This window comes from Acartia tonsa, chromosome 6 (assembly GCF_053477335.1).
Source record: "Acartia tonsa isolate MP-2025a chromosome 6, ASM5347733v1, whole genome shotgun sequence".
Classification (NCBI taxonomy): Eukaryota; Metazoa; Arthropoda; class Copepoda; order Calanoida; family Acartiidae; genus Acartia; species Acartia tonsa.
In genome coordinates this window covers 11,736,425-11,754,613 of record NC_137265.1, presented here as the reverse complement: position 1 = coordinate 11,754,613, position 18,189 = coordinate 11,736,425, and the positions used below count along the sequence as shown (strand labels likewise).

At 32.5% G+C, this 18,189-nt stretch overlaps 1 protein-coding gene across 1 annotated transcript in view; it reads right to left on the bottom strand.

Moving 5' to 3' along the window:
- Window positions 1-227: 227 nt before the first annotated feature.
- Window positions 228-18,189, bottom strand: part of LOC145321846 (uncharacterized) — an 83,407-nt gene continuing 65,445 nt past the window's right edge. Inside the window, exons 2-5 of the mRNA XM_080163479.1 lie at window positions 13,824-13,939; window positions 6,615-6,774; window positions 6,213-6,357; window positions 228-1,202 (exon numbers count right to left, since the gene is read on the bottom strand). Of these exons, the coding sequence (XP_080019605.1) occupies window positions 475-1,202; window positions 6,213-6,357; window positions 6,615-6,774; window positions 13,824-13,939 (1,149 nt within the window). The 3' untranslated portion in view covers window positions 228-474. The remainder of the gene's footprint in view (window positions 1,203-6,212; window positions 6,358-6,614; window positions 6,775-13,823; window positions 13,940-18,189) is intronic.

Here is an 18,189-nt window from a genome sequence, read left to right as displayed (position 1 = left end):
AAATATTAAAAATCTAGATATGAGGTGAATTTTTTTAAAAGAACCCTTTGGAGTTATTATAAAATTAGTTAAAATTTAATCAAAATTAATAAATAAGAATTTTTATATACAAAATGTAAGGATTATACATAATTTTGGCACCTAAAATATGACTTTTTTTTCACTAAAGAAACAAAAAATCTAAAATCTTTATTAAAAAGTTTAAAATTCTTAATTCTATAGCTTACTTTATTCAAAAATTTAAATTTTACTTAAATAATTTTTAAATATCTACATCACAAATTTCCATTGTTTCTTTTTACAATTTCTTTATAACAATAACTGACAAATATATTTTTAGTCTGTTCTATAGTTTAGGGGAATGTTTGTAAAATCACTTTTATGTAACGTATATAACATTTTTGTTCTTGTTAATTTTTATTAATTTTTACAAATGTTTTTTGTTGTTGTAATAAGTAAAAGGCGGCTGTTAAATCAGCTATTATAACAATCCTCCGCGGTTATGGCGGCTAAAGAGTCGTATTGTTGGTGCGAATGATCCGCATGATAGCCCGCAGATCCGGACATACCGCCATCGGCGGCATCCAGAGGGCTATGGTGGCTGTGATACCCGCCGTACGGATGGTGCTGGTATCTGGATAATGATTCCGCCATACCTGTTACTGGATTTATCACATTGTTAGCTGCTGCCCCGCCCACACCGTGCATTTGTCCTTGTCCCATATGACTGCCGCCGCTCCCCATGGACATTGGTTGTTGGTGGCTGTTCAGCGGCATTAATTTATTATTATTGGGCGGAGTTTGGGGCGGTGTATCCGCCTGTAAGTCAGTCCGCCCAACCTTCTCGGGCGTTGTGTAGGAAAGATTATTGTGTGGGTGTGACATTCCGCCGTTGCCGCCTGCGAGCGTATACATACCGGCGTGCTGCGGCTGTTGCGACCGATGATGGGCCGCCGAGGCGGCCGAAATCGGTGATCCCCTAACGCCACCCATTGAAGCGTCAACCATACCACTATCGCCGTATCCACCATTCATGCTGGTTGCAGCGCCGCTTCCGTTGGCCGCCGCCATTTGTTGCCAGGCCGCTGAGCCGGGAGGCGGCGGTGTTTTGCAAACGGCAAGTTCCGCCATGGACCATATTTTTGGTTTGCTGGGGGGCAGGGGGATACCTTCTTTGTCGTCGTCTCTACGCCCATCCAAATCTGAAAAAAAATCTGCTTTTAACAAATTTACTTTTTATGTACTTTAAAGGGATACCAGCATCTCTGAATTCGAAGGGAAAGATAAAAAACTTGCCTAAAACCATCCCAAGACTTAAATCTAAAAATGAAATAGCTTAAAACCACACCTGGACCTATGTTAAGCTTCTTTAAAAAGAAGAATGTAATCAGTTCAGTAGTTATTGAAATCTTAATCTTCAGACAAAAAAGCTTTCTACTTCATAGAATAGGATTCCGTTAAGATTAACATTGCAACAAATATTGAAATATAAATATTCTAAAACTCCGCGACATTTCAATCTAACATTCTTGTTTAAAATCTAATTTGTATTGTTAAATTTTTATCATGTTCTCTGGATGTTACAGATATGCTTGAAAAGTCACACAATATTTCTACAATTAATTTACTAGGTATCAAAAAATGCACACAGGACATAGATTTGGATAGATAGTTAAAAAATTTTCTTGCAGAACATTCCAAGTTTTATAATTTAATTATCCTTTTCGTTGGCTTAAAAATTTTGGGTTCTACTAAAATTGTAATAAACAGAAGGAGTAATTTTGTCTATCATCATTGGGGATGTACAACATTTTTTCGTCCATTGTCTTATCTCTTAAGATTCCTAATATTGTAGACGACCAACCCGTTGAAGTGATATTGTGATCTTGTTTTCGGCCAAGGTATTCACTCTCTACTCTTACTTTTAATGTCTGTATTCTGCTTCAAATTTTGACGTCATAGTTATAGTCGAGATTTGAACTCATAACCTCCGATAAGCGTATGTGATATATCTTATTCTTTTTCTACATTTTTTCATCAATAATTTATCCCTTTCACTGCACGCGCGTCAGAACCGTGCGTGCAGGCGCATTTGAAATGGTTTGATGCGCTGGGGCGCCACATTTTTACAACATATGTCTATTTAACAAGGATAATTTGATATATTAGCGCAGCAATGATAATAAAGTAATTTGCCATATAAAAAACTGCAAATTTAATATGTCTTTCTATATAACAAAGACGATTTGGATCATAAGTAGCGGCGCAGCATTAACAATCCAACAAATTTCAAAGTAGAAAAGAAGAGTAAGTTTTAATAAAAATACCATGTGAAATATTAAAAAATACTCAATCGCCAGAAAAATGTCGCAAAATGGACAATTATCAATCATTCTGTATTAGGCAATTTTATCTTTACTGATGATAGACGGTACGTACAATATTTTCCATTAATATAGAGTAGCTACGCCTCTAAAAGTTGAGCGGTGCGGCTACAAAACTTTGACTAAACAAATATAATTTATGAAAGTATTTAAGGTGTACTATAATAGTTATTCATTGCAGCGTATTATAGACAGCTTTCCGCGGATATTAAAATGAAAAATTATAAGCCTCGGTCTTCAGGACTAACAAAACTAAAATTGATTTTATGTTTTATGTTTATTTTAATATTTGTGGAAAATTGTCTGTATTACGATGCTATTTATGATTTTTCAGTATGACTGAGAACCTGTTCTGATCCAGTGGACAGCAATCGGTTTCGAAGCCATACTAGAATGAATAATATACATATAAATTTGAGTGTCCCCCAACCCTCAAAAGGCCGGTTTTATAGGCCATATTAAGTTTTAAATGACGGCATTAAAAGTTTTATTGTATGACACAGGCCGCGCGACTAATAAAAGTAAAAATAGATGTCGCAGGATAAAATAACTCTCTTAGTCTTCATTAGTGGTAGCTATTAAACATGTTTTACTGTTATAAGGTTTGATAATATTTTCAATTATTTGAATATAAAAATTCTTTTTAAAATCAACTTTTTATATTATTGTATAAAGTATATATTAAGGATTTTTTTCTCTGAAGCTTAATATCTAAATTTTTATTCAACCGATTGGGTTCTCTTTATATTTTAGGTAAGCTTTACATAGACTCTGTGATGGTTTTAGTCTTTTAGGTTATTTCCCCCCCCCCCCATATAATACAAAGACCCTAGAAGCTGGAGGCGTGACCGCTAGTCTCTATAATCAATAAGTTAACAACAAATCAAAACAAAATCTCAATTTTTAAAGTCCATCCAAAAACAATGAAAACACATCCCTTTTATGTTAGTTATTATGAGTAATATAAAGCAGTAAGTTTTTTTTTCTGTAGCGAAGGATCTCGCTAACCGCTGAACCGAATTGGTCTTTCTTTACTGTGAAGCTTCTTATAGATCCTGGGATAGTTTCAAACTTTTTTTGTTAAAAAAAAGTCTGGGTGTGGTTTTAGGCTATTTTTTGCAATAAATAATGGTAGGGGCGCAGCCGCTAGAAATTAATGACTAAGTCAACCAAGTTATATAGTAGCTGTGCATCCAAAAATACGTTAAACAAGCGAATCTTTAAGCGAAATGAAACTAAGGTATTTTTTTTGTTGAAACAATAAATGCCAAGATCAGTGTTAAATTTATACCAATTTAAATAGAAATAGGAAGGTTATCAATCCTGACAATCAATTCCAACAAAACTATAATTGCTATCTTGAAGCAGATAGAAAAAGAAAGAAAGAAAGAGAGAGAGAGCGAAAGAGAGAAAGAGGGAAAAAGGGAGTAAAAATGGTTTCAACTTTGAACCCCTAAACCAAGGTTCGGCAGCCGTAAGTTTGGCGGCTGGTTGCAAATTGTAGGACTGCGAATTTTGACAAAAAACAGATTTGCAACCGATTGCTAACTTTTTGCCATATGAAAATTCATAAAAGGATAAAAGCTAAAACATTCTAGTGTAATAATTTTAAAAGTTCTAAATTAGAAGCATTTAAGTTTAGCCTAATTCGCTAAGGATTTTTTTGCGGCATATTTGTATGGGAAGGCGAATGGATGCGGCTGCCGATCCTGGCCAACATGAAAACCCCCTTTCCAATAGGATTTACAACCACTGTCCAAAGACATTAAAGTTTTAATAGTCCACACGAGAAAAAAAGTTGAAATTTTTCAGGAAATTTTGTTGTCGTTAATTAGCACGCTGTAGATCTTGATATGCAGGAGTGGATGGATAGGTAATCCTAACTACTGAACTTATTGAGCTCTTCATTTTAGAAAGGCTTCACAAAGGTCCCAGGATTGTTGAAGGTTTTTCATATAAATTTAAGTCATAGGATGGTTTTAGGCTATATTTCCCTCCTTACCCCTTTTAATATGGGCAAATCGATTTTGCATATAACTAATTACTATTCTAGTAAAGAGCCCTAGACAAAGGTCTTGTGATTAAAGAGTTGATTGTCTTTTAGTTTCTCTTAGTATTTAAAAGCATAATGTTCTAATGAAGAAAAACAAAATTGTGTAGATAAAGGTTTCCATTATCCCTGTCTATATTCGGCCACTAAACCGTGGATATATTGGTGGAAAGAGAATGACAAAATTCTGTAGATAAGCCTCATTTTAACCGTGGATGGGGTATTATATTCATAAAAACAAATATGGGAATTGATTTTCTTTCTTACAGTGTGCCTATTTTAATTAGCAAATAGAACCAGTATGTTCTATCTTTTCTTAATCTTATAAAGAAAGCTCAACGTAATTATAACCCTTAATCAACCTATCTGAAACCATTTTTTATAATTCTAATTCTTTTCTGCTGAAAAAGTTTTTGTGCCCTACAACAAAACATGTCACAAAATTCAATACCATTTTAGCCAGGGATCTTAAGGGATAAGACATTGGATTACAGACCATGATGATAAACAAAATTACCATTTCTGTAGATTGAATCGGATGAAATGTTTGAACACTGCTAATACGATAGATTTAATCCAAATGTTAAGCCAATGATCTTTGAGAGAAAGGGTTTATAAAACTTTGTGTACCAGTATAATTCACCATCCACTATCCCTTCCCTTCCTAAATTGCTTTAAATAAAGGGGAAAGAAAAGCAAGATGAGACTTAAAAAGGTAAAGTAATACTTAGTTTTTCCCAGGGAGAAAGGAATATGATTATGGAAGATAAATTAATAACACACCCTCAAATTTTGTAAATCCTTTGGTATAACAAATATTAAGTGGAAGAAAGGATGAAGATTAATTTAAAAGCCATTGTCTACTCCCTCCCAGTTTTTGGTATCACTGTAAATCTAGATCTAAATCTGGAGAATTATTGCAATTTTAAACAGCGAGGCTTCCCTATAAATAGGACTTGCTTTACCGTAGGTTAGAATACAAAATTGAATTCGAAATGATTACAATTTATTATTAGTTTATTAGTTGTAAACTTGATTTCTTGACATCAAATAAAGGTACCTAAAGGGATAAATCAATGGCCAATAAATTGATGCATATCCCGAATGATGATACACAAAACTACGCTTTTGTAGATTACAATTATTGGTTGACACGATTGGACACTCAACTTGATTCAACCAATTAAAATTCAATAAAACTCCCAAAACTTTGGGAACTAGTGTAATAAATGTCCCCTTCCTCCCTGCATTAAATGAGCTTTTAAAAAAACGTTTTATTTAAAGTTTAATATTATTATAACACTCTACTCCTATTAAAGTTGTTCTTGTTTTTTTGTTGTTGCAAGAAATGGCTTTATTATGCCCCAGTTGCGAAAAGTAAATGTTGCAATTATTAAGACATTTAAAGTTCTTTATTATTACGAGATTAATTCCAAGAAACCATTTTTTTAAAAGTTATGCAGCTACTCTACTATTAGTGTATGTACATTCGTCTGTATTTCTAACAGATTTAGCCTATTCTATGAAGCAGTAAGGGTCTGAATCTTCAGATCTCAATAACTACTGAATCGATTGGGTTCTCTATTTTAGATTAGCTTCACATTTGATGGTATTAGCCTATTTTATTTTTAGATTTGGGATGGTTTAAAGCTATTCTTCTAGCCCATCTTTGACTAGAAGGGTTCCGCTTGTATCTTAGATCTTATATAAACGACTCCTAACCAAAGCCCGAACCATCTTTTGACTTGTTTTAAGATACATAACCATATCTGTATTACCTGTCTTATCGCCTCTGTAATCATCTTTGTCCAAGTCATCATCGCTGACATCTACGTCATCATCGTCGAGCTTGTTCTTGGGCTCCCACGTCATCTTGTTCTCCTTCTTCAACCTGCGCCGCGCATTCGCGAACCACGTGGAAACCTGCAATTTTAGATTTTAGTTATTTTTGCGGATTTTTCTCTTGATTTTATTTGAAAACAACTATTGACAATTGAAGAAAAATAATTTGAAGTTAAGGAGAGTCAGCAGCCCTCCTTTTTCAAAATAGTTTTTCTTTAGAAAATAAAAAGCACGTATTAGACATATTTAAGTAGTTTTCTGTTTTTTTTGCAAGCTTTTCAAGATCCTGAAAACGGCTGACATTTTTATTGATAAAGTTTAAGAATAGAGAAACTTACTTGTGTCAGAGTCATCTTTGTAATGATGGCGAGCATAATTTTTTCTCCTTTGGTTGGGTATGGATTCTTTTTGTGCTCGTTCAGCCACGCCTTCAGGGTTGCTGTAGACTCCCGGGTGGCGTTTTTACGTCGGGCCGCCAGGTCATAACCGCTGCCATACCTGAAAAAATGGCGGTTTTAGTTTCTTTTGCTTTTTAAGAAAGAAGTGCTTTTACTCGAAGTGTCTGTTGAGTACTGATATCTCCTTTACTTTAGTCGGGAGGAGGGGGGGGGGGGGGGGAGGTTAGAGGTTCTTTTCCCTAGACCAAATATAACCTAACCTAACCTGGAATGAAGTAATAAACAAGCAAACGAACAAATAACCCCTCCCCCTCCCCTCAATGTTTTATATTTTTTTAAGGAGGGGGGGGGGGGGTTATAGGTGTTCAATAAGGTACTTTGTGTGAAATTGCGATATAAACTTATAAGTATACTTAATGAAAAATATAAACCAATGCATTGTACATTTAGTCTGTATGGTAACAATGTATACCTATTATCTTATAATCTTTTTGTGAGCTACTAAGATAGGTATATCTGTTATTTTATATCATAAATGCACTGAAAAGAAAGTTTCCTTCTTATGAAGATCTAATTAGAAAAAAAGTATTTGTAATTAATGGCGTTTTTCCACTAAACTAGAACCTCATATATTATTTAAAACGCAACCTTACTATAATTACTCAGATGTTTAGCTAATTTTTATAACAAAAGTAATATTGTAAGGCGAGGCCCCATGTTAGACACGGCATAAAAATTTGGCCGTCCATTTTTTAAATACTTAAAAACATACACATATACAAACGTAGATTAGATGCTTTTCCCACCCCACTCTCTCCTCTCTCCCCAAATGTCTCCCCCCCCCCTTTTCTCGTTTAGGCCTGGGGCGAAAAAGTGGCGCGAAATAACCACATCGACCAATGGTGTTGGCCTAAAAATGGTTTGCGCGCCAAAAATGACCAACTAGACGCACTTAAACGACGACAAAATATGTGTTCTGGGTTCTCTATAATGCAGTATACATGTATCCTGTTAAATATGGAGGTATTTTGATGACTTACTATTTCAATGCTTGATGTCGACTATTTCAAAGTTCATAAGAGTTGCCATAACTGATATATTATCAACATTCTACTATATTACTTTATATAGACATTTTTTCGCGGATATTAAAATAAAAAAATAAACTGGAATTGATTTTATGACTTTAATTTTATTGATCGTGGAAATTTGTCTGTAATACGATGCTATACATGGATTTTCAGTATGCATGAGATTCGAAGCCATACTGGAAAAGATTACCTGTTATCATTTTATTCCATTTATTGACTTACATTAAACCTTTTTCCATCAAATGTTAAAATTTCAAAACTTAATTGTATTTTGTCGATATAAGAGCAGATCAAAAGTTTAACAGGATGTACATTTTTTTACTGTCTCTAGCCATACTTAGTAGATATGAAATATTAGGACTCTACAGCATAATAGCTAAAACAGGGAAAAATATCTCCAAAAACAAGTTTGATGGTCCAACTTCAAAACATTAAACTAAATAAAATAAGTTGTTAAAAATGCATTAGTCGGGAATGCCTTAGCCTATGAACACTAACAGGCGAAATATGTTCTAGATTTTATAAGGACTTGTAGACAAAAGTTGCTTATACAAAACACACAAACCTATCAGTTGTTTTTTTATTGGGTTAGGTTCGGTTAGTTTAGGTTTGGTTATATTGGGAATCACTCATGGGCATTGTAGGTATAGGCACCGCAGGGTATGGCCACATCAACGAACATACATAGGAAAAACTCCTATTCCATATTTACAATTAAATCAAATAGCAAGAGAGGGGCGGGGGCTTCTTTGTTCGACTTTCACTTTTAGGGAAAGAACAAAGATGTTTTTTTTTGTGTATCTTTTTCTGTGTTCGTATGTAATAAATATATCTGTTTAGAATGCAAAGTTGTGTATTGCCAAAATAATTACTCTTTAAATTTAATTATTTACATTTATTTAACACAAATAACAACACACAAAATAATAACAAAATGTCACAATATACGGCAAGCTTGCTGTTCCTTTAATTTATTTCAAAATTATTATTGTCTTTGGACACTTTTAGTTTTGGTTTTTTTGAATCAATGTACTAAATGAATGTATAATAACTTTCCAATTAGCTGGGTAAATTATATCAACATCCCATTTTATTCAATTCCCATATGACTTACTTTTTTTTTGAGGTCGATTGTCCTATCCCCGTTTCCCTGCTTTGTAAATTCATAAATCTGTTTGTATTTTTAGTAAATGCACAACACATAATACAGGGTTAATTAGCCAGGGTATGTAAACAATCTTCATTATTACAGGGTGTAGTAGTGTAGCAACTCTATAATACAGGGTTAATTAGCCAGGGTATGTAAACAATCTACATTATTACAGGGTGTAGTAGTGTAGCAACTCTATAATACAGAATAATTAGCCAGGGTATGTAAACAATCTACATTATTACAGGGTGTAGTAGTGTAGCAACTCTATAATACAGGGTTAATTAGCCAGGGTATGTAAACAATCTTCATTATTACAGGGTGTAGTAGTGTAGCAACTCTATAATACAGGGTTAATTAGCCAGGGTATGTAAACAATCTACATTATTACAGGGTGTAGTAGTGTAGCAACTCTATAATACAGGGTTAATTAGCCAGGGTATGTAAACAATCTACATTATTACAGGGTGTAGTAGTGTAGCAACTCTATAATACAGAATAATTAGCCAGGGTATGTAAACAATCTACATTATTACAGGGTGTAGTAGTGTAGCAACTCTATAATACAGGGTTAATTAGCCAGGGTATGTAAACAATCTTCATTATTACAGGGTGTAGTAGTGTAGCAACTCTATAATACAGGGTTAATTAGCCAGGGTATGTAAACAATCTACATTATTACAGGGTGTAGTAGTGTAGCAACTCTATAATACAGGGTTAATTAGCCAGGGTATGTAAACAATCTTCATTATTACAGGGTGTAGTAGTGTAGCAACTCTATAATACAGGGTTAATTAGCCAGGGTATGTAAACAATCTTCATTATTACAGGGTGTAGTAGTGTAGCAACTCTATAATACAGGGTTAATTAGCCAGGGTATGTAAACAATCTACATTATTACAGGGTGTAGTAGTGTAGCAACTCTATAATACAGGGTTAATTAGCCAGGGTATGTAAACAATCTACATTATTACAGGGTGTAGTAGTGTAGCAACTCTATAATACAGGGTTAATTAGCCAGGGTATGTAAACAATCTACATTATTACAGGGTGTAGTAGTGTAGCAACTCTATAATACAGGGTTAATTAGCCAGGGTATGTAAACAATCTACATTATTACAGGGTGTAGTAGTGTAGCAACTCTATAATACAGGGTTAATTAGCCAGGGTATGTAAACAATCTACATTTTTACAGGGTATAGTAGTGTAGCAACTCTATAATACAGGGTTAATTAGCCAGGGTATGTAAACAATCTACATTATTACAGGGTGTAGTAGTGTAGCAACTTTATAATACAGAATAATTAGCCAGGGTGTGTAAACAATCTACATTATTACAGGGTGTAGTAGTGTAGCAACTCTATAATACAGGGTTAATTAGCCAGGGTATGTAAACAATCTACATTATTACAGGGTGTAGTAGTGTAGCAACTCTATAATACAGGGTTAATTAGCCAGGGTATGTAAACAATCTACATTATTACAGGGTGTAGTAGTGTAGCAACTCTATAATACAGAGTTAATTAGCCAGGGTATGTAAACAATCTACATTATTACAGGGTGTAGTAGTGTAGCAACTCTATAATACAGAATAATTAGCCAGGGTATGTAAACAATCTACATTATTACAGGGTGTAGTAGTGTAGCAACTCTATAATACAGAATAATTAGCCAGGGTATGTAAACAATCTACATTATTACAGGGTGTAGTAGTGTAGCAACTCTATAATACAGAATAATTAGCCAGGGTATGTAAACAATCTACATTATTACAGGGTGTAGTAGTGTAGCAACTCTATAATACAGAATAATTAGCCAGGGTATGTAAACAATCTACATTATTACAGGGTGTAGTAGTGTAGCAACTCTATAATACAGAATAATTAGCCAGGGTATGTAAACAATCTACATTATTACAGGGTGTAGTAGTGTAGCAACTCTATAATACAGAATAATTAGCCAGGGTATGTAAACAATCTACATTATTACAGGGTGTAGTAGTGTAGCAACTCTATAATACAGAATAATTAGTCAGGGTATGTAAACAATCTACATTATTACAGGGTGTAGTAGTGTAGCAACTCTATAATACAGAATAATTAGCCAGGGTATGTAAACAATCTACATTATTACAGGGTGTAGTAGTGTAGCAACTCTATAATACAGAATAATTAGCCAGGGTATGTAAACAATCTACATTATTACAGGGTGTAGTAGTGTAGCAACTCTATAATACAGAATAATTAGCCAGGGTATGTAAACAATCTACATTATTACAGGGTGTAGTAGTGTAGCAACTCTATAATACAGGGTTAATAAGCCAGGGTATGTAAACAATCTACATTATTACAGGGTGTAGTAGTGTAGCAACTCTATAATACAGGATTAATTAGCCAGGGTGTGTAAACAATCTACATTATTACAGGGTGTAGTAGTGTAGCAACTCTATAATACAGGGTTAATTAGCCAGGGTATGTAAACAATCTACATTATTACAGGGTGTAGTAGTGTAGCAACTCTATAATACAGGGTTAATTAGCCAGGGTAGGAAAACAATCTACATTATTACAGGGTGTAGTAGTGTAGCAACTCTATAATACAGGGTTAATTAGCCAGGGTATGTAAACAATCTATATTATTACAGGGTGTAGTAGTGTAGCAACTCTATAATACAGAATAATTAGCCAGGGTATGTAAACAATCTACATTATTACAGGGTGTAGTAGTGTAGCAACTCTATAATACAGGGTTAATTAGCCATTACATTAATTGTTGCGCTTCCTTTGTAAGCATTTTGTATTTGTTATGTTAAAATAAATTTCGCCATAAATTCCACTTCAAATTTGAAAGAGTCATTAACTTGCAAAATAAGAATAGCTGTACAAAATATTAAAAAGTAAAAACAACATCCATATTTGAAAAATCAAGTTTTAAATTTTGATAATCGCTAAACCTTTATAATAATTCAAAAACAAAACAAAATTTTCAATAAGATTAGCTTCTCTAAAAATCATGTATGTCCGTTCGACGTTCAGTTACTATTAAATCGTTACCATATTGGCTGTAAATTCCTTGTTTGTTGACTGATTTAAAAACATTGCTTAAAAATAAATCTAAAAGACCTAAATATTATTTATTATATGTATATTTTATAATCATTTTTGAGAATACAAATCTCTTTCTTTAAAATTACTGTTGGATTATATTGCTACGCTAAATTTTGATATAATTGTCCTTGTTTTATTTATATAATCCACAATTTTCATGATTCTATTGATCATATCTTAGCTTTAAAGATGTAAAAAAGTAACCATTAAAAAAAGCAGCTGTAAGCATTGAAATTTTAAAGGATGGAGAAGTTTTTAGTTGAGAAACTCCTAAACAATTTAATCGTGTGAGTACGTCCATCACTCAACAATGTGCAGTACCTACGCAGCTTATCTCTCTCTCTCTCTCTCTCTCTCCGCCATATATTTCAAAGTAATGTTTGAACATGTATATAAAAAACGTGGATATTTAGACAGGGGAATTTTAGATCGTCAATTTAGGTTGCTAATATAGTCCTTAGATATTGGTCTATACGTTCCTCCTTGGTCATGAGTGGGTATGGGAGTGTAGTGTATCGTTATATTAGCCAGCTGAGTGAAACATTTTATTAGGGTATGCGAGAATCTCTTATAATATCCACGTATTCTAATCCATAAGTTTAGTTTACTTTTAAAACTAAAACTTTTTGCTGAAAATAAAATTGAGAAAAAAAGTTGTCTAAAAAGTTACCGCTCTATTTTATCACTTTCTCTGTCTGTTAGTGTTACATATCTTTTATAACTTTTATTTGATTTTCCAGCCCCTTTCCCCTTTTTCTGCGACCATTAACCATCTTTCATTTACATTCTCCAGATCTTTAGGTAAATACACCCCCACTTAGCTATTGAAAGGTTTGGGGTTATTGTAGCAAAATCTAATAAGTGACAGGCATTTCTAAAGTCCTATGACATATTTAGTAAATTTAATTTTTAGTTAAGCACTTTACATTTAGTAATAGCAAATAAATCTTAGTAGAAGCAATCCTGTGTTTTGTGTTTGTTGGTGTACTATGGTCTGCTGAAGAAACCTTGCGCAGAGAAAAACTGCGTAGAAATAATAGAGACTGTATCCTCACTGATCTTTGGGTCACTCTGGTATGAGGATCATAAACATTAATTACAGAGCACCAACATTGAATGTTATTTTTAGGACGCTTGTAATATTTTGGTCTGGATTTGCAGTTGGAAGCCCACACCCACTGAAAAACCATAGGAAGGGTGAGTTTAGGGACCCCCCGCAGTCATATTGTGCCAGCTAAGTCATTTAGTATCAACAAAGAAAAAAATTATGAAGGAAAGAAATTTGGGGATAGGCTTAAGAGCCCAAAAAATGTTCATTTCTAGAATTAAAAAAAAAACTCTAATTGAAAAATAACTTAAACTAACATCTTTTTATAGATACTGGATAAAATTTTAAAGAAAAGAAGAATGTTAATTTTACTAAAAAATTAAAAAGCTATTATAATCAAAGACAAATAATCATAAGAGTAGAATAAGAGGAATAGTAACAAGTTTAATCATATGAGTAGCATATATTCAGGTAAACAAAATAAAAAATAAAAAGGCTAAGGTATAAATCATGCATAAGAGAAATAATAATAAGAGTAGAATTCTCAAACATTTAAACTTATCCATAAGAGAAATGATAATAAGAGTAGCATCTTTTGTAACAAGAATAGTAACTTTTGTAAGATGTATTAAATGTAGACAGGCTAAGGTATTAAAAACAGCCTTGGAGTAATCATTATTAGAGTAGAATTCATAAACTTACCCATGAGCAGCCGAAGAAGAATAATCATAAGAGAAGATTTTTCAAACTTACCCATAAGCAGCCAAAGATGAATGATCATAAGAGTAGTAACCCGAGTGTGGAAGAGTAGAACTGGACCATCCCATTCCATCCGCTCCTCCTTCCTTCATACCTCCATATGGACTTCCCTGAAATTATATAAAATTATTAGTATTTTTCAAAAGATAAAAAAATTAATTTTGATTGGATGGTTCAATCTAGTAGTATTCAAACTTTTCAACAAATATGAAAGAATTAGGTATAAAAAATATGTAAGAATTATTTTGTCTTATTGACAACTCCTGCCATAAAAACAAAGAATACTATTTGTGTGACCTTTGAATTAGTTTTATTACTGCGTTACTTATGAAACTTTCTAGTTTATTAATCAATTTCTAATGAGAAATTACTAACAGCCAGAAAAAGTTTTAAATATATAAATATATTATATTTATATTATTATATTAATCAACCAAATAATAACTTTTACATAAGATGTCATAATTATAGAAAAAATAAGTATTCTAAAAATAAATTGAACAAGGATATTCCATATCTCGTAAAGCAAAAAGAAATTTCTAAAAAATATGTTCAAAAAGATCAAACAAAACAATTCTAAGACCAAAATCTAAAAATAAAATAGGCTAAAACCATCCGGGACCTATATAAAGCTAATAGATAACTGTTTATTAGTTATTGAAATCTTAAGCTACAGACAAAAAAACCTTACTACTTTTTTAATTGAGTAGCCATTTTTACAGGGCTTCTTTAAAGATTCTTAAAACAACCTAGTTACAGAGCAGCTGCGCTACTAAAAAAGCTCTTATCATAAGTTTATTATTCAAAGTTTTTTTTTAGAAAATGTATCCATATCCCTCCTATAATGGGTGGCTACTCTTTCCATTATCTCATTTATTATCATTCGTTTAGTTATTTGACACATAAATATATATAGACATATAACTATATATAAAATAATATACAGTAAAAGTAGCTTCGTGCATTTGGTTTTGTATGTTTCAATATTATAAAGTAATTAGATGTATGTATATTTACAGTGATCTTAGTTATAAAACAAAGGCCCATAAAATAATGTACATCTCCATTGATGATACGCAAAATTACCCCTTCTGTAGATTATAATTATTGGTTTGTATCGTTTGTACACTCAACTTAATGAAACAACCAATAAAATTCAATAAAAGTCTCCAAAGTTGTAAAGACTACGAATAAGAAAAGGTTATTATAAAAACATTGGGACTAGTTTAATAGACAACCCATCTCTCTTATTTAAAAAGTAAAATAAGAATACTTTGTCGAGTATAATTAGCTTTCTAACCCTTTAATTACAGAGATAGTAGACAAAATAAGTTTTAACCCCAGAGTGTCCCTTTAATATATAAAATCTTATTATTAATCATCCATTTATCATATCATATTTATATTATATTATAATCTGGCTTTTTCTTAAGATATATTGTCTTAAGACTTTTTTGGTAGTAAAGCTACTGTATAAGTGAACATAATTTTGGTATGTATGTCTGCTGGTGATGCACCTTAAGCTTCCAGGTAGGAAGGGGACAATGGGCTGTTTATAAGATCAGTCCCCAAAGTTTTATAATAACGTTTTCTTATTCCTTGGCTTTATTATATTTTGCTTGGTTGGTTCATTAGGTTGATTATCCAAACGTTTCAAGTACTAATTTTTATCTACAGAAGGTGTAATTTGTAAATCATCATTGGGAATGTAAAGTTTGTCTTATTAATTTTGAAGTGCAAATCAAGTTATAGACCTGCTATGAATTTAATAAATAAGTCGAGTTTAAAAGTGCATGAAATAGAACATGACTTTTTGCAATATGTGTGTGCGTGCACGCGCGTGTGAGGATGTTTGTGCGTGCTTTTTAGAACTCTGGGATGTAAGAAATTTTAAATGTGTTGCATTATTTGTTTAAGTTCTGTTAAACGATGCTGCTACATTAAAAAAATGTAGTGGACATTTTTATAAAATAGTTGTTTTTGAGTATAGCCTAAATTATTACTATAGCTGCTGGGTTCTGTATACGAAGGGGCAGAAAAATAGCCTAAAACCATCCTGGGACCTATGTGTAACTTCCTTAAAATGGAGATTTCATTCTGTTCAGTTCTGATCAAAATCTTAAGCTACAGACCAAAACCCTTACTACTTATGTTCATAAAAAAAAATCTTTTAAAAGGGGAAAGTTTCTAGAAGTATTATTTGTTAAGATTTAAGATTAACATAGTACTTCCCCGTTAACAAGGAAATGGCAACATTCCAATTCAATCTTAGTGTTCATTTACCTATCCAAACTCCCTGTTAAGCCCAAAGGTTGCAAATTGTATCGGCAGTGTAAAATTGTGAACATCATGTTGAGCTCGCATATTCTAATCTCAATTTTTTGCACTCCCATAATTTTGCTAAATTATTGAAAAGCCGACAAGGACAATTATGTCAATTGGAAACGCAGCCTATAGTGGCTATTAAAAAGTCCTCTACAATACAAATGACTAATGATAGGCCAGTATACATTTTAATTGACCAATGGCCTATCAATGGTCATTTTTTTTTGTAGGAAGTCATTTTTGTATATGCACTTCACGCGGGAAGCCATTATTGCATTCTGTAAGTGGTACATTACATAAAGTGACTGTACTATTTATCTAACAAAGTCTTTAATGTGATTATTAGCGAGTTGCGACTGGTTTATGGCTGAGACATTCCCCTTCTTATCTTATTCCTATTAAAATGATCAGAATGTTTTGGTGTATCTAGTAAAAATAGCCTAGAATTTAACAGTACAAACCCCTTAACCTAAAAATATAAGTAAACGATTTTCTTTTAAACTGCAGTTTTTTGGCTGTTTCGTTAAAACTCTATTTTAATTCTGTGTTGTAGTTTTTTTTAAGGCATGCAAAATAACTTTAGTTTATCATGGGCGCATACAGTAATATCACACGAGGGAGGGAATAAATAAACTTCTTTGTTTATCCAACTCGAATAGTTTTTAATTTTTGATTTCATTTCAGTGTTTCATTGTACAATATTTTGCTGATAGGATTTTAAAATCCATTTTACTTTTAAATAGTGGTGTTTGACTGTACATACCTAAATTTCTGAGAACACCTTTGGTCTTATCCAAGGAAGGGAAAGGACAATGGTCTTTTAAAAGATCAACTCACTTTCTCTTCCCTTAATAATTATTTATAATTAAAAGACAGTATTTGACAATTAATAATTAGGGCAAAAATTAACAATGAAGCAGCTAAAACTGGACAGATGTTCAAACGTTTGGCTGAACTATGCCGATTACGTCAATCGAGATAGTTCGGCCAAAAGTTGGAACATTAATCCCATTTTTATGGAGACACTATAAGCTGCTTTATTAAATTTACCTTGTATGTATTCTTATATCCCTGAAGCGTTGAACAACAGTCGTGATGAAACACTTAGTGCTTGTCATGAAAGGCATACCTTGCTCTCTCTCTCTATCTATATTTTCTCTATTTGTATGTATCTATTTTTATATTATATCTATCTATAAACATTTATCACAGTTAATTAAATTCATGTAAATAATTAATGGTAGCAAAGCTACTCTATAGTTCAATTTATATGTATTGTGAATTCCTCGGCTGCTATTTAAGACAGACTGTTGCTTTTTTTTGTTTAAGATACCCTTTGCCAAATGGCATCTGTAGGTTAAGCTTTAAAGGTTTTTTTTAATTTAAATAGTTTATCATCATTTCCTTCTCTTTCTTTCTTTGTTATCCTTGAAAATTTCTGTGATACGAGACGATACTTTTTTTCTGTGTGGAGCAGTATTTCTGTAAGAACCAGTTTATTCCCGCAGCGGAATGATATTATATTTTATTCCCATTGAGAAGTCTACCTAGTAAAAACACATGTTTGACAAATTAACATTCTCAAGTGATTTTCAAATGTCTCATTGTTTCAGGGATAAAGGATAAGGATCATACAAATAAAAATGTAATGGCTTAACTTTTTCTCAGAAAAGGATTTTTAGTCATGTATACACTTTTACACCAGTCAAAAAAAATAAGAATTATTTCCACAGTTAAATAATAATGGTAATGTACAAACTATCATATAAGATATGTTTGGCTAAAAAGGATAAATATTGTATTTTGCTAGAATTCGAACCTTAAACGACAAGTTACACAATTTGCAATAGAGATGGCCACATATAAATATTTTAGGTTATAATAGATTATTTTACATTATCATATCCCCGTGCCTCTGAAAAGTTACAGTTATTGCAAAAATGTTATTTTTATTAGAATCTACACTTCACTTCAACACATACTAGGATTACTAAGGAAAAAGAATACACAGTGAAATTTTATAGGAGTCTTATTA